Source organism: Crotalus tigris, unplaced genomic scaffold, assembly GCF_016545835.1.
Source record: "Crotalus tigris isolate CLP2741 ecotype Arizona unplaced genomic scaffold, ASM1654583v1 scf7180000023738.1706062, whole genome shotgun sequence".
Lineage (NCBI taxonomy): Eukaryota > Metazoa > Chordata > Lepidosauria > Squamata > Viperidae > Crotalus > Crotalus tigris.
The window spans coordinates 1,640,555-1,666,168 of record NW_024100150.1 but is presented as its reverse complement, the minus strand read 5'-3'; the positions used below and the strand labels follow the sequence as shown (position 1 = coordinate 1,666,168).

The 25,614-nt window shown below is 45.1% G+C and overlaps 1 protein-coding gene across 3 annotated transcripts in view; it reads right to left on the bottom strand.

The window, feature by feature from the left end:
* The window catches only part of TRPV3 (transient receptor potential cation channel subfamily V member 3), a 68,887-nt gene that overhangs the window by 30,979 nt on the left and 12,294 nt on the right, over window positions 1-25,614 (bottom strand). For 2 of the 3 annotated variants that reach the window (XM_039321396.1, XM_039321397.1), the window contains exons 3-5: window positions 6,647-6,679; window positions 5,235-5,339; window positions 1,752-1,838 (exon numbers count right to left, since the gene is read on the bottom strand). In XM_039321396.1, the coding sequence (XP_039177330.1) occupies window positions 1,752-1,838; window positions 5,235-5,339; window positions 6,647-6,679 (225 nt within the window). The remainder of the gene's footprint in view (window positions 1-1,751; window positions 1,839-5,234; window positions 5,340-6,646; window positions 6,680-25,614) is intronic. The other variant, XM_039321398.1, reaches the window with a different exon arrangement.

Here is a 25,614-nt window from a genome sequence, read left to right as displayed (position 1 = left end):
GTACAGACTAAGGAAAGAACAAGCCATCTTGGGAAGAGGGATAGTTTTTGACACAAGGAGCTCATGAAACTGGCCTACCTAGGCAGGCTGTTGTGCAACCAAGAGTAATATGGCTTGGAAGGGCCTGTACGAATACTATGAGGTTTGTGGGGGGGTGTTCATTAAAACACACACACAAACAGATAGAGACACAGACATACAAACATGACACACACACACACACAAATACACAAATAATTGGAGCCAGGCTTTGTCAAAATGCTTTCCAATCAATTTTAGGAAACCTTGAGGTCAGCCCACGTCAGAAGAAGACATAATCAATACCTCTAATCTAGCCTAGTAATTAATCTATAGCGGCGTTTCTCAACTGTGACAACTTAAACAGGAGTGGACTGAAACATACTGCCTGGGGGATTCTGGGAGCTGAGGTCCACCCCTCTTAAAGCAGGCTGGCTGGGGGATTCTGGGAGTGGAAGCCCACCCCTCTTAAAGCAGGCTGGCTGGGGAATTCTGGGAGTGGAAACCCACCCCTCTTAAAGCATGGCTGGCTGGGAAATTCTGGGAGTGGAAGCCCATCCCTCTTAAAGCATGCTGGCTAGGGAATTCTGGGAATGGAAGTCCACCCCTCTTAAAGCAGGCTGGCTGGGGAATTTTGGTAATGTGGAATAATGAACAATCACTAGAATAATGATGTGTCTGCATAATTACTGGAATAGTGCTGTGTTAGTAGTAGGTGACTAACCTAATGCGCATTGCACTTGGATACAATGTATATAGCAAACTCTCCATTGTATACTGTGAGAAACAAACCTAATGTATTACAATGTGTATTCCTTTGTTCCTGAGAAAAAGAAAGTATAAAACTGAAGTCTGAACCCCCCCCTCGGGGTTCAGAATTGCTGTTGCTATTGCTTCTGAACCTGCGCAATAAATCTCTCTGCTAAAACCCTCTGGAATTCGTAAGAGTCCTTTCATTTTCCACAAGATTGGGAGCTGAATTCCACCCCTCTTCAAGCCTGCTGGCTGGGGAATTCTGGGAATGGAAGTCCACCCCTCTTAAAGCATGGCTGGCTGGGGGATTCTGGGAGTGGAAGTCCACCCCTCTTAAAGCCTGCTGGCTGGTGGATTCTGGGAATGGAAGTCCACCCCTCTTAAAGCAGGCTGGCTGGGGGATTCTGGGAGTGGAAGCCCACCCCTCTTAAAGCAGGCTGGCTGGGGGATTCTGGGAGTGGAAGCCCACCCCTCTTAAAGCCTGCTGGCTGGGGGATTCTGGGAGTGGAAGCCCACCCCTCTTAAAGCCTGCTGGCTGGGGGATTCTGGGAGCTGAAGCCCACCCCTCTTAAAGCAGGCTGGCTGGGGGATTCTGGGAGCTGAAGTCCACCCCTCTTAAAGCCGGCTGGCTGGGGGATTCTGGGAGCTGAAGTCCACCCCTCTTAAAGCAGGCTGGCTGGGGGATTCTGGGAGTGGAAGCCCACCCCTCTTAAAGCAGGCTGGCTGGGGGATTCTGGGAGTGGAAGTCCACCCCTCTTAAAGCAGGCTGGCTGGGGGATTCTGGGAGTGGAAGCCCACCCCTCTTAAAGCAGGCTGGCTGGGGGATTCTGGGAGTGGAAGTCCACCCCTCTTAAAGCAGGCTGGCTGGGGGATTCTGGGAGTGGAAGCCCACCCAACTTCAAGTCGCCAAGGTTGAGAAACACAGATCTATAGGGCCCCCCCTCACAGACACTTCCGTCTCCCCCCCAGACTTGCCTTACCAACAACTCTCAGCATTTGGGGTATATTCTGTTATGTCATCCTGGATTGATTGGGGGGAATCCATATCCTCACAGTTGGCGGAGGCACTGCGTGAAAAAGAAGTGAAGAAGAAATGGAAGAAGAAGTGAAAAAGAAATATAAAGGTCAGGAGAACGTCTACTAATCGGGGTACAGGTAGTCCTTGGCTTACGGCCACAACTGAGCCCCCAATTTTTGGTCGCTAAGTGAAACATTGGTTAAGTGAATTTTGCCCCAGCTTACAATCTTCCTTGCCACCGCGAACCTTTGTGGTGGTTAAGAGAATCTTTGCGGTTGTTAACTTAGTCACACGGTCGTTAAGTGAATCTGGCTTCCCCCTTGGCTTTGCTTGTCAGAAGGTCGTAAAAGAGGATCATGTGACCCCGCCGGGAGGCTGCGACCGTCATAAATACGAGTCCATTGCCAAGCATCTGAATTTTGATCACGTGACCATAGGGACGCTGTCACGGTCATAAGCGTGAAAAAAGGTCGTCCCTTTTTCGGTGCTGTTGTAACTTTGAATGGTCGTTAAATGAACTGTTATAAGTCGAGGACTACATGTATTTCTTCCATCAGTGCATCGCTGGAAGAAGAAGACGCGAATCTGCCGGTAAAATCCTTTTCTGAATTCCTCCTCCTTGGGACCCTCCCCCCCAAATTAAGACCTAAGTTTCCAGCAATTTGCAATGCTTGAGGAAGAGGGCTTTGGCAACTGTCCTCTATTTATGACGGTTGCAGTGTCCCGGGGTCACATAATCCCCTTTTGCAACCTACGACCTTTCTTTCCACAGTTGCTAAGTGAATCACTGCAGGTGTTAAATTATTAACACGTTTCTTAAGTGGACCTGGCTTCCCCATTGACTTTGCTTGTTAGAAGGTCGTAAAATAGAAAATAGAACACAATAAAATATAGAATAGAATATGGAATAAGAATAGAATAGAATAAAATAGGATAAGATAGGATAGGATAGGATAGAATAGGATATGGAATAAGAATAGAATAGAATAGAATAGAATAGAATAGAATAGAATAGAATAGAATAGAATAGAATAGAATAGAATAGAATAGAATAGAATAGAATAGAATATGGAATAAGAATAGAATAGAATAGAATAAGATAGGATAGGATAGGATAGGATAGGATAGGATAGGATAGGATAGGATAGGATATGGAATAAGAATAGAATAGAATAGAATAGAATAGAATAGAATAGGATAGGATAGGATAGGATAGGATAGGATAGGATAGGATAGGATATGGAATAAGAATAGAATAGAATAGAATAGAATATGGAATAAGAATAGAATAGAATAGAATATGGAATAAGAATAGAATAGAATAGGATAGGATAGAATAGGATAGGATAGGATATGGAATAAGAATAGAATAGAATAGAATAGAATAGAATAGAATAGAATAGAATAGAATATGGAATAAGAATAGAATAGAATAGAATAGAATATGGAATAAGAATAGAATAGAATAGAATATGGAATAAAAATAGAATCTATATAAATAAAAATGTAAATGTTTGTTTATTCAAAATCTTAAATCTCCAAAAGTTCTTCACCGATTGCTTTGAAATTTTGAAACAACATTGCATTCGAATACGCGCATGTTTTTATATACCGATATTATATAGATGTCACACCTGTGACTGATTAAAACATGCTTTTTGTGAAAAACAGCGCCATCTGTTGGACATAATCTCTATATCTGCACACACAATGGAACAACAAAAAATATTGTATACCCACAACCATTGTGAAATTAAACATATTACAAACGTGCGCTTTCTCTTTTCTTTCTTTTCCATTTAACCACACTGAGCCACAGCAACGCATGGCTGGGTACAGCTAGTATGGAATAAGAATAGAATAGAATAGAATAGAATAGAATAGAATAGAATAGAATAGAAGCTGGAAGGGTCCTTGGAGGTCATCTAGTCCAACCCCCTGTTCAGGGGGGAAACCCTATTCTATTTCAGATAAATGGCTGTCCAGTCTCTTCTTAAAAACTTCCAGTGTTGGAGCACCCACAACTTCTGGAGGCAAGGAGTTCTGCTGATTAATTGTTCTAACTATCAGAAAATTTCAAGAAGTCTGTCAGGAAGTTGGACAACTTTCTCTGTCCAGAATACCTTCCCTTGGATTCCTGTACAGAGCAGGGGGTTGAACTAGATGACCTTGAGGGACCCTTCCAATGCTAGACTTTAATGATTCAAAATTCCTGAGAAAATCCTTCGAGATTTCAAAGTTTGAGGAACAGGAAGAAACTTTTTGCATATGTCTATGATAAAAGATGCATCCTGGACATATTTGGGTCCCCAATGTGAGAGACAGATAAGGTATATTCAAGTAGTCCTTGACTTACAACTATTTGTTTAGTAACCATTCAGAGTTATCACAGCTTTGAAAACAGTGACTTGTGACCGTTTTTCACCTTTATGACCGTTGCAGCATCCCCACAGTCAGCTGATCAAAATTCAGACGCTTGGCAACTGTTCCTACTTACGACCGTCACAGTGTCCCGGGGTCGTGGGATTCCCCGTTTGCAACTGTCTGACAAGCAAAGTCAACCGGGAGGCCAGATTCACTTAACAACCCTGACGTGCAGTGATTCACTTAACAACTGTGGCAAGAGAGGTGGAAAAATGGGGCAGAACCCACTTAACAACTGTCTGGCTTAGCAATGAAAATTTGGGGCACCATCACGATTGTATGGCTCCCCGCAGTTCATTCATGCAGAATATTATAAATTTGTTGAAGGAAGGAAGGAAGGAAGGAAGAAAGAAAGGAAGGAGGAATAAAAAGAAAAAGAAAGAGGGAAGGAAGGAAGAAAAAGAAAGAAAGGAAAGAAAGAAAGAAAAAGAGAGAGAGAGAGAGAGGAAGGAAGGAAGGAAGAAAAAGAAAGAAGGAAGGAAAAAAAGGAAGGAAAGAAAAGAAAAAGAAAGAAAGAGGGAAGGAAGGAAGGATTGTGGGATCTTTGGTGCTCTCTGAGCATGCTGGTTTCCTTTGCAGAGTTTCATGACCCAACTAGGCAACATCATCAGTGATAGAAGAGAGTGGAGTTTACAGAGAGGCAGGGAGGGAGGAAAGGAAGGAAGGAAGGAAGGAAGGAAGGAAGGAAGGGAAAGAAAGAAAGAAAGAAAGAAAGAAAGAAAGAAAGAAAGAAAGAAAGAAAGAAAGAAAGAAAGAAAGAAAGAAAGAAAGAAAGAAAGACAGACAGTGAGGGTGTCTTGGGGGGGTCAAAAATTTAAGAGGGGACAAATGTAAATAAAAAAGGCTTTCATCCCATGATTGTGGCTACATCATTTTTTTTGACACCACCCCAGCCTCTTCCATTCCCCCCCCCCACCTCCCCCCAGATCAGGAGAACATCCCATGTTGCCTCTGGGATATGGGAAGGGGGAGGGGGAAGGGCTTATCAATCCAATAAAGAGATAAATCAACCGGTACCCACCAGGGGCGGATGTTGGAGTCCATGGGCTTTGAGAAGATGGGGGGAGACGTCCGGCTTGGGGATGTGTTGCTTTCAAAGGCTTCGATCTCCAGAAAAAAGTGAGAACTGTTGGGTATATTGGACAAAAAGCTGGATTAGTGGGATTTATCCATTCACATGTCTATCCATAGATCTATTCAACCATCCATCCATCCGTCTATCTCTCTATCTATCTATCTAGCCAGCTAGCTATCCATCCACCCATTTATTTTTCCATCTATGCATCCATCTAGATCCACCTATCTATCTATCTATCTGTCTGTCTGTCTGTTTTTTTATTTCTTGTTTTCTAGATGGATCCATCTAGATCCATCCATCCATCCATCCATCCATCCATCTATCTATCTATCTAGCCAGCTATCCATCCACCCATTTATTTTTCCATCTATCTATCTATCTATCTATCTATCTATCTATCTATCTATCTATCTATCTATCTATCTATCTATCTATCTATCTACCTACCTGCCCGCCCACCCACCCACCCTTTCTTTACAGAATTGGATTAAAACACGGGTCTTCCATCTTGGCCCTTTTATGACTTGTGGACTTCAACTCCCAGAATTCCTCAGCCAGGCATGCTGGCTGAGGAATTCTGGGAGTTGAAGTCCACAAGTCATAAAAGGGCCAAGTTTGAAGTCCCCTGGATTAAAACAAGTGTTTCTCAACCTTGGCCATTTTCTGGTGTGTGGACTTCAACTCCCAGAATTCCCCAGCCAGCTTCTGGGAGTTGAAGTCCACACAACTTAAAGTGTCCGAGGCTGAGAATCTCTAGATCAGGGGTAATCAACCTTGGCTCTTTTATGACTCATGGACTTCAATTCCCAGAATTCCTGAGCCAGCCATGCTGAGGAGAAAGGGAGAGGTTTCCATGCTGAGCCAGGCTGGCTCAGGAATTCTGGGAGTTGAAGTCCACGAGTCATAAAAGAGCCAAGGTTGACTACCCCTGATCTAGATTATAACATTTCCCAATCCAAGTGTGTGGCCTCCAGCTCCCAGAATTCTCAGCAGTGGGTGTGTCCCTTGCTGGCTGGGAATTCTGGGAGTTGAAGTCCACACTGCTGGAGAAAGACCTCCAGGAATCTAGAATCTTATGATCCTAGGACAGGGGTCCTCAAACGCTGCCACTTTAAGACTTGTGGACTCCAACTCCCAGAATTCCCCAGCCAGCCATGCTGGCTGGGGAATTCTGGGAGTTGAAGTCCACAAGTCTTAAAATGGCCGAGTTTGAGAACTCCTGTCTAGGAAAATAAACCCACATTAGAAGAAAGCCTCAAAGAATCAGGAGGACAAAGCGGGGGAAAAAATTAAGAACACAAAAAGTGAGTAACAAAGAAGGGAAGTCCAGTCATCCTGCAGTGGGTCACACTTACCTGCCCAGGTGAGGTGTGGCATTTGGGATCTGCCTGGGTTTGATGCGCCAAGAGAGGGTGGAGGGAAAAAGAAGAGAAGCGGGATTGAGCCTGGTTGCAAAGGAAAAACACGTCTAAATATCCATCATTCATCAGCCAGAAGAAGCAACGAGGGGCTTCCACATGGCAGCAATGGCCAGGGAGTCCAAAAGAGTCAAAACAGTCAAAATGGCTACCACAAAGGGAGGGTCTTTGTTCCATCCCAATCGCCATCTTTGACTTTTCTGACCTTCCTCGCCCTATTTCACTTAAAAATCAAACCCTCCCAGCCGAGCTCGATTCCTGGGGACCTCACGGACACACTGCATTCCTCAAATGGCTTCTTCAAGGTTCTAGTCCAGTTTGCAGACCCGGATTGAGCCTGATTGCAAAGGAAAAACACACCTAAGCCAGAAGGCGCAACCAAAGGACTTAGACACGGCGGTAGCAGGCAAGTGGTTTCCTGCTCGACACGGAGTCAAAAAGGTCAAAAAAGTCAAAATGGCGGCCACGAAGGGAGTGGGGCCTTTTAATCCCAACCACCCCGTTGAGTTTTCTGACTTCCGTCCCATATTTCACTTAAAATGAAATTAAATTCTCCAAGCTGAGTTCATTTTCCGGCGACAGCATGGACATTCTGCCTTCTTCAGTTGGGTTTTTCAAGTTTCTAGTCCAGTTTACAGACCTTGACTAAGCAGGAAGCTGCAAATCACCCAGACTTACTTTGGATGGCTAGATGAGCAGTGATGAAAGTTAGCCCAGAAGGAAATATTAAAAAGGGCAGAAAAATATATTTTTCCTCAAAAGGACTTTTTAAAACCAAACTTGGCCCCAAATCTATCTCTCTGCCCCAAGCAAAACTTTAGCCCTATACAAATGCAAATGTAAAACCATCAGAAAGTTGGAGCTAGAGCAATCAAGAAGACAAAAGAGAAGATCTGCATACCCCACCCAAACTCTAGGAGTCAGCCCCATCACCTGGGGAGCAGGATATGATAACAGAATTAAACCACAGATATCAAGGCCTAGACAAACACTCAGAAACAGTCTCAAGGTTCATGCCACAGGAACAGGAAACTATTCCAAACAAAAGGCTAGGGGGGGTATAAAACCTACTGCCCATGTGCTCAATCTCTCTCTCTGTGCCCTTTGCTCTCTTCTTCTCTCCTCTGCACTTTCCTGAAGACCATCTTTCTGCAATAAACTGTAACCTTCTTCCCAAAGCAGTCGCCATGTTTGCTTATTTATTCCCGGCTTGGATGAACTAGGATGAAGACTTTACTTCTAACAATTTGGCGACCCAGATGGGACTCCAAGCTAACCTCTCCAATGGACTGAGACTGGTAAGCCCCATCTTGCCGGCAGCAGACCCCCTTGTGTCTGTGGATGGGTTTCCCAGGCCTTGCCCATGTGGAGCTAGGGTAGCAAAGGGAGTTTTGAGAGTTTGAGCTCAAGGGCTGCTTTGGAAAGAAGGTGAAGGTGAGTACCTCTAAATTTTAAGTTTAAAGCCCAGGGGAACAAAGAAATGTGTGTATTTCTGTTTGTGTGAGTGAGAAGACCTTTTTTTTCCCAATCACAGTTGGATTTTGCTCCTTCTGGTCTTTCCTAGCCGCAGAAAGGATCTGTTTAATTGGCAGAACCTGGAAAGCATGGGGGTTGGCCAGAGCACAGAACCTTTTGTTAGGGAAAAGGGAGAGACTGTGTGAAAATGAAATGGAATGAGTGAATGAAAGAATTGGATTTGGGCAACTAGCTGGTAAGGCCCTGTAAGCAAAGCAAAGTTTGGAAAGAAGTCTCATAAGAAGACTTCGACTGTTAGGAAAGAAGTCTCATAAGAAGACTTCAACTGTTTGGAAAGAAGTCTCACAAGGAAACTTCGACTGTGTTAGGAAAGAAGTCTCACAAGGAGATTTCGACTGTGTAGTGTATAGGCTTTGCTGGGAAACCAATTTGGCTAAATAAAGGTACTTAAAAGGGAAAATAAGAAATAGTGATTCTCTCTCTCTCTCTCTCCTCTATGCAACCATGTGGTATGTTTAAAATGTGTGCCTTCCCTAACTTGAGTTGTCTGAAATGGTGGGAATGACTAGGATGTGTAAAACTAAGACTTCTGTTCACTTGTCTTTGTGTATATATGTTTGTCAAAGTCTGTGTGAGAGGTAAATGTGACTGTTAACTGTTTCAAATCCAAAGAAAAAAGAATTTTAAATTCTGCTAGAAATTATGCTTAAAAATAAGCCACAAAAAGGAAATACCTCACTCTGTTTGTCTGGCCAACAAACAGAGTGAAGAAAAAAATGTGTTTGTTTGTTTGTTTTCCTCTTTCTCTCTGTGTACGCTCAAGAATAGCCTTAAGTTACCAGGAGGGATTGTTTTAAATTTATCTGTTGGAAAAGTTTCACTTGCATTTACTGTATGTGTTTTATCTATCTTTTTCCTGAAAAATGTGTGTCTATCTACAAGAGCCTCTTGAAGCTCAAGTCTTCCTTAAGTTACTTTTCGTATCCTATCACTTACTGGTGAAACTACTATGAAACTTTTCTGAAACAAATAAGCATTTTCTAATCTCTAAAATAATGTGGTCTATTTTAGAATAAATGTTCTCCTACCTCTGGAAAGTTGCACACCTTAAAATATTAGGCTTTTAAAATTATTTGGAGTTTTCAGCATTTTCAAACTGCCTGCAAGCTACCCCCCTTCCAATTCTTTTCCTGCCCTTTGTTCTCCATACCTTTTGTCTGCCTCTCCTGGTAGAGTCCACCCAGAAAGCGGCGGGGGGGAGACCTTGTTCTTGTATCTTTCAGCCCTGAAACCCTCTCCCAAGCCTTTGGAAGCAGAACACACAGACCCAGATGCTGCCTCCATCCATTTGAGCCATGGAATTGGGTTTTGAATCCAGCCATCCACTAAAAAAGCCACCATGCAAGTTGAGTGGAAAATCTTCCAAAGTCCTACCATTTACCCAGATGCCTGTGAGAGCTGCAGAAGGAAGGAGTCTTGGAGCCACTGATGCCATGTGAAGCCTCAGAAGAGAAAATTAGACTATGGGGGGAGGGTGGAAACTCATTGTAAACTTTTATTTCTTGCCCCATTTGTATCGTAACAAGCAAGCTGAATGTATTAGTGGAGAGATGGCACTTGGGAATAAGTGGTAGAACAAGTACTGAACACCTTGGACTTCTATCTGGTGGGAGGGAAAACTTTTCCAGAATGTTTGTATTGCCTGTTTTGTAGAAATAGCTGCATATGCACACATACACCATTCACACCATTCAGAGTCTATCCCCTCCACCTACCTTTAGTAAAGTTCCCCAGGCTGATTTTTGCTCTATTGCACCAAAGCTTTCTGGGACCAACTTCCAACAGATTCCAAAGGGGAGGGAACTTGGCCCCCTCAGGTGATTTGCAATTCATATGCCATGACTAAGGAAGCAATAGGAAAAATCCCAAACTTATGCCCTGAATATTTTGCACTGTTGAGCTCAGATTGGGATTCCTAGAGCTCAGTATGTGCAATTTAAAGAAAAATTTAATAGCCTGGCATATTGGACATTACAAACCTGGATGCACTGAATTAAGAGCTAAGGCAGGAAACAACCCTTGAAATTGGGCAGCCAGTGGTCATGTACTAAGGAAAACCATGGCTGTGAAGAATTTTGGGAGGTATGCAAACCTGACTGGAAGCTAAAGGTGATATCCAACATTTGAAAATGATTGGCACAGAATATTGGACACTATAAATCTCTTTTCCACTTAACAAAATTTTGCCCTGACTTTTAGAACTTTATGGGTGCAAGCTCCCCTTTTGGGAGCCACTAAAGGGATCTTTTTCTGCTGCCTCTATTAATGTCTTATTATTATTATTATTTTGCTTAACCGTTTAAAAGCTTGCCTACCAAGTCTCCCTGACCAGATCAATTTTAATGTTGTGCCAATAAGTGTGTCATAAATTTACACACTTAAGGCACAAAGCGGGGATTGAGGGAAGTTAGCCCAGAGAAAGAAATATTAAAAAGGGCAGAAAAATATATTTTTCCTCAAAAGGACTTTTTAAAACCAAACCTGGCCCCAAATCTATCTCTCTGCCCCAAGCAAGACTTTAGCCCTGTACAAATGCAGATGTAAAACCATCAGAAAGTTGAAGCCAGAGCAATCAACAAGACAAAAGAGAAGATCTGCATACCCCACCCAAACTCTAGGAGTCATTAGCCCCATCACCTGGGAAGCAGGATATGATAATAGAATTAAACCACAGATATCAAGGCCTAGACAAACTCAGAAACAGCCTCAAGGTTCATGCCACAGGAACAGGAAACTATTCCAAACAAGGCTAGAGGGGGTATAAAAGCCTACTGCCCCATGTGCTCAGCCCTTCTCTCTCCTCTGCACTTTCCTGAAGAACCATCTTTCTGCAATAAACTGTAACCTTCTTCCCAAAGCAGTCGCCATGTTTGCTTATTTATTCCCGGCTTGGATGAACCAGGATGAAGACTTTACTTCTAACAACTAGCACAAAACATTGGGCACAACCAGTCATCCTGGAACCTTTCCTGGCTCTTTTCATGGTTACCAGACTTCCATTGGTTGAAAATTCTCATTGTTAGTATAATCACAGTCGCAATAGGTGGAGCCCTCCTTTGTTGCCTATGCCAATTAGCACCTTTAGGGTTAAAATGCCTAAAGGTCTGCACAACTCCCATCAGAAGCAAGGGACAGAGTAAGAAAACATCTCTCATGATGTGCCAAATTGATCACCACTACCGTATATATGAACCAGTTGGGCTAATCACTGATACATCAGTAATAGCCCAAAATGGGGGAATTGATGAGAGTTGGACACCCCCTCCCCAGCCCAACTAAGAAATAATCTAGGACCACCCCAACTAAACTGGGTCAACAGCAGCCTGAGGCTAAAACAGCAAACACTTGACACACACAATGAGGAACCAGCTAGCAGCAATCAGGACACAACAATAAAAGTAATTAACACCTTTTAGGCAAGAAAAAGGAACTAACAATAGTCAAAAACCAGCAAATCAAGAAAGACAAATTTTAACTCACCAATTAGAAATGGTAAGTTTGTTACCAATCAGAAATGACAAGTTTGGAAACCACAAAAGGATATAAAAACCCCTGTTTAAAGATCACTCTGTCTAGCTAGCTGGGGACTCGAGCTGAATTGTCACTCAACGCTGATCCTCGAAATAAAACCTCTTTCTGGTAGCTGGCTTCACGATCTATTTCTTCTGCACTGCGCTGTCAAGGAGAATCCCGGCTGGAAGAACCGAACGGGGGAATTCCTCCCAACAATCTGGCGGTAGCAGGCAAGTGGTTTCCTGCTCGACACGGAGTCAAAAAGGTCAAAAAAGTCAAAATGGCGGCCACGAAGGGAGTGGGGTCTTTTAATCCCAACCACCCCGTTAAGTTTTCTGACTTCCGTCCCATATTTCACTTAAAATGAAATTAAATTCTCCAAGCTGAGTTCATTTTCCGGCGACAGCATGGACATTCTGCCTTCTTCAGTTGGGTTTTTCAAGTTTCTAGTCCAGTTTACAGACCTTGACTAAGCAGGAAGCTGCAAATCACCCAGACTTACTTTGGATGGCTAGATGAGCAGCATATAAATTTAAGAAATAAATAAATAACCTCCTTCCTACCAACATTAATTAGGCCCACAATAGGGGTTAATAAGTTTGCAAATACAAAAAAAAAGCAGAATTACCCCTCAACTCTCTCTCTTTCTCATACACAAAGTGTTAAATTTAGCATAAGAATGGATGCAATCCAATATTAATCCGGATTAAACCCACTTCCCCCACACTTTCTATTGTCTGACGGTATAAACCTAAGCAACTAATTTTTTTTTTTTTTTTGCCTACCAGGTCCTCCTTGCAAAAGAGTTGAAGGAACAAACCAGCCCAGTTATGAGCCCCTCTATTATAGAACTCTCTGGGAGCAGCTGGCAATGCTGAGTGCACTTCCCCAACCCTGATTGGCTGTACTGAGCAAGCCACACCTCCTGGTGCCTATCTGGCCAATGGGGAATGGCCTGTGGCTGTCTTGAAGTCTTGCTAATGGCCTCTTGATGCAAGAAAGTTATTTAAGAAAGTGGGAGGGGCCTCCAACCTTGGCAGCTTTAAGAGTGTGGACTTCAACTCCCAGAATTCCCCAGCCAGCCATGCTGGCTAGGGAATTCTGGGAGTTGAAGTCCACAGGTCTTAAAGTTGCCAAGGTTGAAGAATCTTGACCTATGGTAATTTTTTTTTGACCTGGTTAGGCAATTCTGTGCTGTCAGATCTACCAATGTTGGGTTTAGTCTCTGTGTTACATGTGAGCACACTCACAGTGGCCTGGGTTCTCACGATATCCTGGTTTTGAATTAATCCCCATTACGGTTCTATCCGATATGCCCTGAATCATAGATTCCCCCAAAGAGCATGAGGTTCACACTTCCAATGAAGATCAAGGTTAAAAGAAACCAAGGCTAGCAGGTTGTGTGAATGCAGCCGTTTGCGCGTTCCTTGAGTGAGCAGCACAAACGTAGTCTTGTGTACTTGTCCAAATGTCTGCGAGAGAGTTTGAGTGATGTGGCAAAGAGGGATTTATTGTTTTTATGCTTTCTGATGCAAGGATCATGAACTAGGGATTCGGGCGACGGTGGCAATTACACAAGCCAAGATCAATCCTGTTGGGTCACCTTGTGACAATCGTTCTTTCTTCACCTAATCCTACCTCACCGGGTGGTTCTTGAAGTAAAGAGGACGAGAAGGAATGGTCAGCGTATTGATTTGAACTCCAGACTGTTAACTAATGTCATGTATGTATGTACATGTACAGGTGATCCTCAACTTATAATAATTTAATGAAGAGAAGGACGAGGGGGGACATGATAGCAGTGTTCCAGTATCTCAGGGGCTGCCCCAAAGAAGAGGGAGTCAAGCTATTCTCCAAAGTGCCTGAAGGCAGGACAAGAAGCAATGGGTGGAAACTCATCAAGGAGAGAAGCAACCTAGAACTAAGGAGGAATTTCCTGACAGTGAGAATAATTAACCAGTGGAACTCCTTGCCTCCAGAAGCGGTGAATGCTCCAACACTGGAAGTTTTTAAGAAGAGACTGGACAGCCATTTGTCCGAAATGGTATAGGGTTTCCTACCTGAGCAGGGGGTTGGACTAGATGACCTCCAAGGTCCCTTCCAACTTTATTATTACTATTATCATTATCAATTCATTTAGCGACTGTTCAAAGTTACCACAGCTCTAAAAAAAGGGACTTAGGACCGTTTTTCACACTTATGACCGTTGCAGCGTCCCCATGGCAACCGGCTCGTATTTATGATGGTTGCCACATCCCGGGGTCACGTGATTGCCATTTGGGGCCTTCCCAACTGGCTGGCAACAAGCAAAGTCAATGGGGGAAAGCTGGATTCGTTTAAGGACCGCATGATTCATTTAACAACCGCAGCGATTCCCTTTACAACTGTGGCAAAAAAAAGATTGTAAAATGGAGCCAAACTCACTTAACAACCGTCTTGCTTAGCAATGGAAAATTTGGATTCCGCTGTGGTCGTAAAGCGAGGACTACCAATTACAGCCCGTTCTAATCGGGATCTCTGTTTAAAATGGCTTGAGCTCGTTTTAACGCAATGCGTCCAGGTAGTTTGGGACCAGAATTTCCGTTGCTAAGCAAGTCGGTTGTTAAGTGAATCACGCTTGTATTTGCAACCTTTGGTGCCACCGTTGTTAAGCGAAATGAACGGTCACGAGTCGAGGACTTGCTTAACGACCTCAGGGTGCCATTTAATGACGGTTCGAAGTTAGTGACGGCCCTGAAAAAGGGGATTTACGAACGGAACACCAAACTTACAACGGTCACGGCATCTTTGTGGCTAGGTGGTTGCAATTCCAGAACTCGACAACTGGCGTGGATTAATGACAATTACAGCATCCTGGGGTCGTGTGAATGCCCCTTGCACCTTCCAGGCTGGCAAAGTCCACGGGGCAAGGCAGATTCACTTAACAGACTGTGCTTTGCATAATGCAAAAAAAAAAAAAAAAGTCATAAAATTGCATGTGACTCGCTTAGTGACCAGTGACAGGTCCCAATTCTGGTTGTAAGTCGAGGACCACCTGTATTCCCGGGAGGGATGTTTAATTGCTGTATGGAGTTGTGCTGCCAAGTGACTCACGGTTTGAGAGCACACTCTCAAACTGTCTAATGAGGAAGTAGGTAAATTATATAAACTAGAAATATATTCATTTAAATCCATTTTACGGCTTGGGAGAATTGGAGAGCTGGGAAAGGGTGGAGTCAGGTAGGTGGAACAGCAAATTAAGGGTTGCTGTTCAATTTGCTGCGGTAGCTACCAGCAGCAGTTTGACCTTGCTTGACCTTGAAAAGCTCATCAAGGTTGGGCTACTTGGTGCTTGAGGGATGGAGCACCACCAGGAAATCCAGGTTTCTTCCTGCGGCTTTCTTCCTTTCCTGAGCTTAAATCATGTTTTGCTGATCATCACATTTCTTATGCAATATTGTCTCTTTAACTTTCTACGCAAGTATTTCTGGTGTCTCAGGAATTTTAAAATGGGTAGCTGCCAACTCCCAGAATGTCACTTTAGAGAGGATATGAATCTCTTTCCTTCATAGGTCAAGAATTTTAAGATGGGTGGGCTTCCACTCCCAGAATCCCCCAGCCAGCCTGCTTTAAGAGGGGTGGACTTCAAGTCCCAGAATCCCCCAGCCAGCATGCTTTAAGAGGGGTGGACTTCAACTCCCAGAATTCCCCAGCCAGTATGCTTTAAGAGGGGTGGACTTCAACTCCCAGAATCCCCCAGCCAGTATGCTTTAAGAGGGGTGGACTTCAACTCCCAGAATCCCCCAGCCAGTATGCTTTAAGAGGGGTGGACTTCAGCTCCCAGAATTCCCCAGCCAGTATGCTTTAAGAGGGGTGGACTCAATCCCATAATCCCCAGCCAGTCTGCTTTAAGAGGGCGTGGACTTCAAAACTCCAGAATCCCCACGCAGTAGCATTAAGAGTGGTGGACGTTAAACTCCCGAATCCCCCAGCCAGTATGCTTGTAAGAGGGGGGACTTCAGCTCCAGAATATCCCCAGCCAGTATGCTTTAAGGCATGGGTGGACTTCAACTCAGAATTCCCCAGCCAGTATGCTTAAGAGGGGTGGACTTCAACTCCCAGAATTCCCCAGCCAGTATGCTTTAAGAGGGGTGGACTTCAGCTCCCAGAATCCCCCAGCCAGTATGCTTTAAGAGGGGTGGACTTCAACTCCCAGAATCCCCCAGCCAGTATGCTTTAAGAGGGGTGGACTTCAACTCCCAGAATTCCCCAGCCAGTATGCTTTAAGAGGGGTGGACTTCAGCTCCCAGAATTCCCCAGCCAGTATGCTTTAAGAGGGGTGGACTTCAGCTCCCAGAATTCCCCAGCCAGTATGTTTTAAGAGGGGTGGACTTCCACTCCCAGAATCCCCCAGCCAGTATGCTTTAAGAGGGGTGGACTTCAACTCCCAGAATTCCCCAGCCAGTATGCTTTCAGAGGGGTGGACTTCCACTCCCAGAATTCTTTAGCCAGCACACTTTAAGACTTCCACTCCCAGAATTCTCTTCTTGCCAGAAATGCATTCCTTTTCTCTACATCTGAAGAAAGCAACCTTCAGCATTCTTACTCAGGCTGGCTTCCGAATGGAGTCACTGTGCTCCGGGCACGTGAGGAATGACAGGCGGATACTATCCTGCAAGAGTCGATTCACTGCCTCGTCACCTTCTGACAACACACCCCGGTTTCTCCTGTCCTTGCCACCTTGCACATGTAAATGTGACAGGTTAAGGTGAGTGATCTAGGAGAGATGTTTCTCTAAAACAGGCGTCTCCAACTTTGACTACTTTAAGACTTGTGGACTTCAACTCCCAGAATGCCACAGCGAGCCATGTTGAAGTCCACAGATTTTGTGAATTCTGGGGGGTTTAGCCCACCTGTTTCAAAGCAGGCTGGCTGGGGAATTCTGGGAGTGGAAGCCCACCCCTCTCAAAGCATGCTAGCTGGGGAATTCTGGGAGGGGAAGCCCATCCCTCTTAAAACAGGCTGGCTGGGGGATTCTGGGAGTGGAAGCCCACCCCTCTTAAAGGATGCTGGCTGGGGAATTCTGGGAGTGGAAGCCCACCCCTCTTAAAGGATGCTGGCTGGGGAATTCTGGGAGTGGAAATCCACCCCTCTTAAAGCAGGCTGGCTGGGGAATTCTGGGAGTGGAAGTCCACTCCTCTTAAAGTAAGCTGGCTGGGGAATTCTGGGAGTTGAAATCCTCCCCTCTTAAAACAGGCTAGCTGGGGGATTCTGGGAGTGGAAGCCCACCCCTCTTAAAGTAAGCTGGCTGGGGAATTCTGGGAGTTGAAATCCTCCCCTCTTAAAGCAGGCTGGCTGGGGAATTCTGGGAGTGGAAGTCCACAAGTCTTAAAGTGGCCAAGGTGGCAGATCCTGGCTCTAAAACAACAAACCAAAGCTCCATCTCAGCTCAGAATTCCAGAACAGACTTGGAAGCACCTGCAACAATTAAAGCCTTGCAGCATTTCTGCAATTTAATCAACTTGCTCCTGCCTACTGAAGAAATGTTGGATGGCACACCCAGGTCGGGAAGCTTGCCCTTGGCGATTCGACATTTTGTGCCAACGCCGGAAGTTCCCCGGCAAATAAACCTGCCTAGATCGGGCAAGAGGGTAATCAAAATACATTAAAAACAATTTTGTTTTTTAAAAAAAACCCGCAGAGCAAAGTGTTTGGGAAGAATATGCCAATAGATTCTAGCTGTACAGGTAGTCCTCAACTTACGACCACAATGGATCCCGAAATGACTTGTTATTAAGCGAGACATTGGTTCAGGGAGTCCTGTCCCGCTTTACGACCTTTCTTGCCACGGTTATTAAGTGAATCACTACAGTTGATAAGTCAGCAACCTGCATGTGAAGTGAGTCTGGTTTCCCCGTCGACTTTGCTTGTCGGAAAGTCGCAAAAGGGGATCCCGTGACCCCGGGACACTACGACCGTCATAAATACGAGTCGGGTTGCCAAGCATCTGAATTTTGATCACGTGATCCTGGGGAATGCTGCAACGGTCCTAAGGGTGAAAAACAGTCATAATGCATAATACCACTTTACAAGGCCTTGGTAAGGCCACACTTGGAGTACGTCATCCAGTTTTGGTCACCACGATGTCAAAAAGATGTTGAGACTCTAGAAAGAGTGCAGAGAAGAGCAAGAAAGATGATGAGGGTACTGGAGGCTAAAACATATAAGGAACGGTTGCAGGAATTGGGAATGTCTAGTTTAATGAAGAGAAGGACGAGGGGGGAACATGATAGCAGTTCTTCCAGTATCTCAGGGGCTGCCCCAAAGAAGAGGGAGTCAAGCTATTCTCCAAAGCACCAGAAGGCAGGACAAGAAGCAATGGATGGAAACTAATCCAGGAGAGAAGCAACCTAGAACTAAGGAGAAACTTCCTGACAGTGAGGACAATTAACGAGTGGAACAACCTGCCTCCAGAAGTGGTGAATGCTCCAACACTGGAAGTCTTTAAGAAGAGACTGGACAACCATTTGTCTGAAATGGGATAGGGTTTCCCCCCTGAGCAGGGGGTTGGACTAGAAGACCTCCAACGTCCCTTCCAACTTTATTATTATTATTAACAACCTGCCTCCAGAAGCGGTGAATGCTCCAACACTAAGAAGAGACTGGACAGCCATTTGTTTGAAATGGTATAGGGTGTCCTGCCTGAGCAGAGGGTTGGACTAGATGACCTCCAAAGTCCCTTCAACTTTATTATTATGGATCATCGCACAGTCAGCCAGATGTTCAGACTGGATTTGGCATTTTGTCTACCTAGCGAGTCCTTACCCAGGACCTGGGATAGGCAGATGTGGATGTTTGATGGTATTCCAGATATCGTCGCAGGATGGAAGCAGTTCCTAGTAAGGCCGCCTTTTGCAATTGACAATAGCAAATTTGTCAATGCAATGGTGTTCAAGTGGTGCTCCAGTTGTTTTGGGATTGCACCCAAGGAGCCTATTACTATTGGTACTACCCTTGCTTGCTTTTGCCACAGTCTTTCTATTTCTATTTGTAGGTCTTTGTATTTTGTGATCTTCTCCAGTTCTTTCTCGTCTATTCTGCTGTCTCCAGGCACGGCCACGTCCACTATCCAGACTTTTTTGTCTTTCTTATCGACAATTGTTAAGTCTGGGGTGTTATGTTGCAGGTGCTTGTCTGTTTGAATTCTGAAGTCCCAGAGCAGTTTAATTTTATCATTTTCTATGACCTTCTCTATTTTATGATCCCACCAGTTTTTGCTTACAGGCAAATGATATTTCTTGCAGATCTTCCAATGCACCATTGTTGCTACTTTGTCATGCCGCTGCTTGTAGTCAGTCTGTGCGATCTTCTTGCAGCAGCTTACCAAGTGGTCCACGTTTCTTCAGCTATTATTATTATTACTATTACTATTACTATCATCATCATCATCATCATCGTTATGGATCATCGCACAGTCAGCCAGATGTTCAGACTGGATTTGGCATTTTGTCTACCTATCGAGTCCTTACCCAGGACCTGGGATAGGCAGATGTGGATGCTTGATGGTATTACAGATACCGTCGCAGGATGGAGGCGGTTCCTAGTAAGGCCGCCTTTTGCAATTGACTAATAGCGAATTTGTCAATGCCAATGGTGTTCAAGTGGTGCTCCAGTTGTTTTGGGATTGCACCCAAGGAGCCTATGACTATTGGTACTACCCTTGCTTGCCTTTGCCACAGTCTTTCTATTTCTATTTGTAGGTCTTTGTATTTTGTGATCTTCTCCAGTTCTACATCATCATCATCATCATCATCATTATTCCCTTTTTTCCAGTGTTGCAATTTTCAACGGTCACTAAATGGACTGTCGTAAGTCAAGGACTGCCTCAAGTGTGTTTTCTGTTTGCTGCTTACTTTGTATGCTGCAAGCATATCCTTAGGAATAAGTTTTCCAGATGCACTTTATTTTAGAAATCAAGGTTACAAGGCAGTCCTCAACTTACGATCATTTGTTTAAGGAGGGTTTGAAGTCACAAAGGTGCTGGAAAAAACAAGTGACTTATGAACGTTTTTCACACTTTTACACCCTTGCAGCATCCCCCAGGTCACGTGATCAACCTTCAGCCACTTGGCAACTGATTCGCATTTATGACGGTCGTAGTGCCAGGGGTCACGGGATTCCCTTTTGCGACCGACTGACAAGCAAAGCCGATGGGGGGGGAGCCAGATTCACTTAATAACCGGGTCACTAATTAAGCAACTTTAGTGATTCACTTAACACCGGTGGCAAGAAAGGTCGTAAAATGGTGCAAAACTCACTTAACAACGATCTTGGTTTGGCAATGGAAAGTGGGGGCTCAGTCGTAAGCCGAGGACTACCTTTTATTTGACCGCAAAAAGGCTAGACTGCGTGATAATAATTCTGACTGTGTAATAATAATTCTCTAGGATTTTGGCGATGCTGATGACCATAATAACAAGGATGGGGATTCTCCTGCTTTTTCTTTCTCCTCCTTTGGATATTTAATAATAATAGTAGTAGTAGTAGTAGTAGAAGTAGTAGTAGTAGTAGTAGTAGTAGTAATAGAAGTAGTAGTAGTAGTAATAATAAGCTTCCATTTTGTGACGAGATCTGTAATACCATCAAACATCCACATCTGCCTATCCCAGGTCATTGGGAAGGACTCGATAGGTAGACAGAAATGCCAAATCCAGTCTGAACATCTGGCTGACTGTGCGATGATCAATAATAATAATAATAATAATAATATTCCAGGTCCTGGGTAAGGACTCGATAGGTAGACAAAATGCCAAATCCAGTCTGAACATCTGGCTGACTGTGCGATGATCCATGATAAAGTTGGAAGGGACCTTGGAGGTCATCTAGTCCATCCCCCTGCTCAGGCAGGAAACCCTATACCATTTCGGACAAATGGCTGTCCAGACTCTTCTTAAAAACTTCCAGTGTTGGACCATTCACTGCTTCTGGTGGCAGGTTGTTCCACTGGTTAATTGTCCTGACTGTCAGGAAGTTTCTCCTTAGTTCCAGGTTGCTTCTCTCCTTGGTTAGTTTCCATCCGTTGCTTCTTGTCCTGCCTTCAGGCGCTTTGGAGAATAGCTTGACTCCCTCTTCTTTGGGGCAGCCCCTGAGATATTGGAAGGCTGCTATCCTGTCCCCCCTCGTCCTTCTCTTCGTTAAACTAGACCAGGGGTAGGCAACCCAAAACACTCAAAGAGCCACTTGGACCCGTTTCCCACCAAAAACAAAACACCGGAAGCCGCAAAATCCTTTTGATATCTAAAATGAAGATAACACTGCATATATCCTTTTTTACCTTTATTATAGGTGTGTGTGTGTTTGTGTGTGTGTGTGTTTGTGTGCGTGTATATATTTATGTATACACACACATATATATACACATACATACACATACACATACAGGTAAAAAAAGGATATATGCAGTGTTATCTTCATTTTAGATGTCAAAAAGGTCTCTCTCTCTCTCTCTCTCTCTCTCTCTCTGTCTCTCTCTCTCCCTCCCTCTCTATCTGCCCTTGATCTGCCTGCCACTCCTCTTCCCCTACTCTCTTTCTTTCTCTCTCTTTCTTTCCTCTCTCTCTCTCTCTCTCCCTCCCTCTCTCTCTCTCTTTCTCTCCTTCTCCCCCCCCCTATCTGCTGCTCACCTGGCAAGCTTCAAGCTGTTGTCCAACAAGCTCAGGGTAAGCAACCTCGTCTCTTTTATGACTCATGGACTTCAACTCCCAGAATTCCTGAGTCAGCCTAGCTGGGCTAGCTAGCTCTCTCCTGCCCTTCCTGCTTCCTGCAGAGACGCAGCAAAGGGAGGAGCCCCGCCCAATAAGCTTTTCAGCTCCTCGGAGAACACTGTGAGTGCACTCTCTTTTACACACACACATATATACACACAGAGAGAGAGAGAGAGAGAGAGAGAGAAGCAGGGAAGCGCAATTGCCTCTCTCTGTCTCTGTCTCTCTCTGCAAAGGCAGAGGAGGCTGAGAGCCACAGGGGAAGGCTCAAAGAGCCGCATGCGGCTCTGGAGCCGCAGGTTGCCGACCTGTGAACTAGACAGACCCAATTCCAGCAGCCTTTTCTTGTATGTTTTAGCCTCCGGTCCCCTAATCATCTTTTTTGCTCTTCTCTGCACTCTTTCTAGAGTCTCAACATCTTTTTTACATCGTGGTGACCCAAACTGGATGCAGCATTCCAAGTGTGGCCTTACCAAGGCCTTGTAAAGCGGTATTAACCCTTCACTGTGGGGAAAAATGCATGCGCAGCAAACTGCCGTACTTTCCCCCCCACAAACCTCATAACCTTTTGATACCCTTTGTCCTAGTGAAGCAGCTAGAAGGTCATACCCTTTTGACTTAATGCCTCACCTACCTAAACAGATAATATGCTTAAGTTCCTTCTCCTATCATCTGTGTTTCTCAACCTTGACAATTTTAAGGCATGTGGACTTCAACTCCCAGAATTCCACAGCCAGCAATGCTGGCTGTGGAATTCTGGGAGTTGAAGTCCACATGCCTTAAAATTGTCAAGGTCGAGAAACACTGTCCTATCTTTTCCTGCCTTTGTTAGTTCCTTCTCCTGTTTGCTCTTTACCTGGTCTTTGACCATGTAATGTGTTACTAGAAAATAGTTGCTTACATGAAGACATTTTCCAATGAAGAAACCTTTGTCAGCATCTAATGGTAAAGCTGGTGTATGTAACAAATATATAAGAAGCAATAAACTCAAGAGTTTGTCAAGCTGTGTCCTGCAGCTTCAAACCTCTGCTCAACACATGCCTGTGTCTTTTTCTTAGCATCTTACACTTCCCGTGATCTTGATTCTATCCCTCTGTCAATGCAGCCCAGCACTGTGTTGGCCTTTTTGACAGCTGCAGCACACGGCTGGCTCCTATTTAAGGGATCGTCCACTAGGACTCCGAGATCCCTCTCACAGTTGCTACTATTGAGCATTGGTTGTTCCACTGGTTAATTGTTCTCACTGACAGGAAATTATTTCAGTTTTTTTGACCCACCGTGTTTGCTTAATGAACAGTCCTAAAAACCAGGTCGTAAAATCCGATCGGTCCTGGGGAACGCTTCAACGTGCGACCGTCGAGGCTTGCAACCAAAGTGTCCACGTGCCGTGACGGATGTAAGTCGAAGACAACCTGTATGTGCGGTTGAGCTGGTGTTGAATCTTAGCAACCACACGGATAAATTTTCTCTAGGTGGGTCCTCCTCATTACAGCTACAGAAAAAATCTAACCGTTTTGTTGTCAAGCAATTATTATTAGGGTCGGTCAGATGTTGAGATGGGATTTGGCATTTTTATCCACCTATAGCAGGGGTGTCAAAAGTTAATTTCATTGAGGGCCGCATCAGCATTGTGGTTGCCCTCAGGGGGCTGGGTGGGTGTGGGCAGGTTGGGTGGGGCCTTCTGGGTGGGTGTGGATGGAGTGGGTGTGGCCTACTGGGTGGGCATGGCCAGCTCTACATCGTTCGCGTCAAGGGTGCCTGTGGGGGCCTGGGCACGAATGGGACAGATCTGAGGGTCTCTGGCAGAAGGAGGTGGGACCGGGGCAAGGGCCAAGGCATGGTCCACTGGAGGAGCCTCACTGTTCCTCTCAGGCCATGCGGGGGGGGGGGGCTTATGGAGCTAAGACTGAATGCGTTTCAGCATAGATGACCACCACAAAATTGTACATTGGCTCCTGGCCGGCCTGGGCCAGGGCCAAGGCAGCGGGAGCCGTTCCCTCACTGTTTCCAGGATGGCTTCGCGGGCCACATGAAACCACTTCATGGGCCGCATCCGTCCTCCGGGTCTTGTGTTTGACATGTCTGACCTATAGAGTCCTTCCCAAAGACCTGGGATAGACAGATGTGGATGTTTGGTGGTGTGTAGAGGTATTGTTACAGGATGTCAGCCGTTCCCAATCAAGCTGCCTTTTGCAAGTGACTGCTGGTGAATTTGTCAATGCCGATGGTGTTTTAAGGGGTGCTGCAGATGTTTGGCTTATTATGGTTCTTTGCATAGTCAGGCAGATGTTCAGGATTTGGCATTTTTCTCCACCTATGGAGTCCTTCCCAAGGACCTGGGATGGACAGATGTTCTTGTTTAATAATACAGGTCTGGTTGCAGAATTATTCCAAGTCAAGCTGCCTTTGGAAATTGACGGAGGGTAATTTGTTATGATGAGGACCGTTCATTGCATAGTCAGCCAGATGTTCAGACTGGATTTGGCATTTTTATCCATCTAGGGAGTCCTTCCCAAGGACCCGGGATAGACAGATGTGGGTGTTTGGTGGTGTTTAGAGGTATTGTTACAGGATGTCAGCCGTTCCCAATCAAGCTGCCTTTCGCAATTGATTGCTGGAGAATTTGTCAATGCCAAGAGTGTTTTAAGGGGTGCTCCAGATGTTTGGCTTATTGTGGTTCTTTGCATAGTCAGCCAGATGTTCAGATTGGATTTGGCATTTTTATCCACTTATGGAGTCCTTTCCAAGGTCCTGGGATGGGCAGATGTGGATGTTTTGACGGTGGTAAAAGTTTCATCACAGGATTTCAGCTCTTCCAAGTAAAGCTGCCTTTTGCAATTGACTGACGGAGATTTTGTCAAGGCCGATGGTGCTCCAGAGGTTTTGGGATTGCACCCAAGGCACCTATGCCTATAGGGATTATCTCTGCTTTCTTTTGACATAGTCATTTTATTTCTATTTGCAGGTTGTTGTTGTTTTTTGTATTTTGTTACCTTCTCCGGTTCTATCCTACTGTCTCCAGGCACTGCCACGTCCACTATTCAGACTTTTTTTTTGTTGTCTTTCTTACAAACAATTGTTAAATCTGGGGTGTTGTGTGGCAGGTGCCTGACGGTTTGAATTCTGAAGCCCCAGAGCGGTTTAGCTTCTTTATTTTCTATGACTTTCTGGATTCTATGGTCCCACCAGTTCTTGCTTGCAGGCAAACGGTGTTTCTTGCAGATCTTCCAATGCACCATTGTTGCATCTTTGTCATGCCGCTGTTTGTAGTCAGTCCGGGTGATCTTCTTGCAGCAGCTTAGCAGGTGGTCCACTGTTTCTTCAGCTTCTTTGCAGAGGTGTCCCTTGCTGTCTGTTCCTATCTTCACCATTTTGGCTTTCTATGACTTTGTCCTTCAGACTTGGTCTTCTGCAGCCAGAAGAGAAGACCACCCCTCTTAAAACAGGCTGGCTGGGGAATTCTGGGAGTGGAAATCCACCTCTCTTAAAGCATGCTGGCTGGGGGATTCTGGGAGTGGAAGTCCACCCCTCTTGAAGCATGCTGGCTGGGGGATTCTAGGAGTGGAAATCCACCCCTCTTAAAGCATGCTGGCTGGGGAATTCTGGGAGTGGAAATCCACCCCTCTTAAAGCATGCTGGCTGGGGGATTCTGGGAGTGGAAATCCACACCTCTTAAAGCAGGCTGGCTGGGGAATTCTGGGAGTGGAGGTCCATCCCTCTTAAAGCAGGCTGGCTGGGGAATTCTGGGAGTGGAAATCCACCCCTCTTAAAGCATGCTGGCTGGGGCATTCTGGGAGTGGAAATCCACCCCTCTTAAAGCATGCTGACTGGGGAATTCTGGGAGTGGAAATCCACCCCTTTTAAAGCAGTCTGGCTGGGGAATTCTGGGAGTGGAAATCCACCCCTCTTAAAGCATGCTGGCTGGGGAATTCTGGGAGTGGAAATCCAGCCCTCTTGAAGCCTGCTGGCTGGGGAATTCTGGGAGTGGAAGTCCACCCTTCTTAAAGCATGCTGGCTGGGGAATTCTGGGAGTGGAAGTCCACCCTTCTTAAAGCATGCTGGCTAGGGGATTCTGGGAGCGGAAGTCCACCCATCCTGAAGCATGCTGGCTGG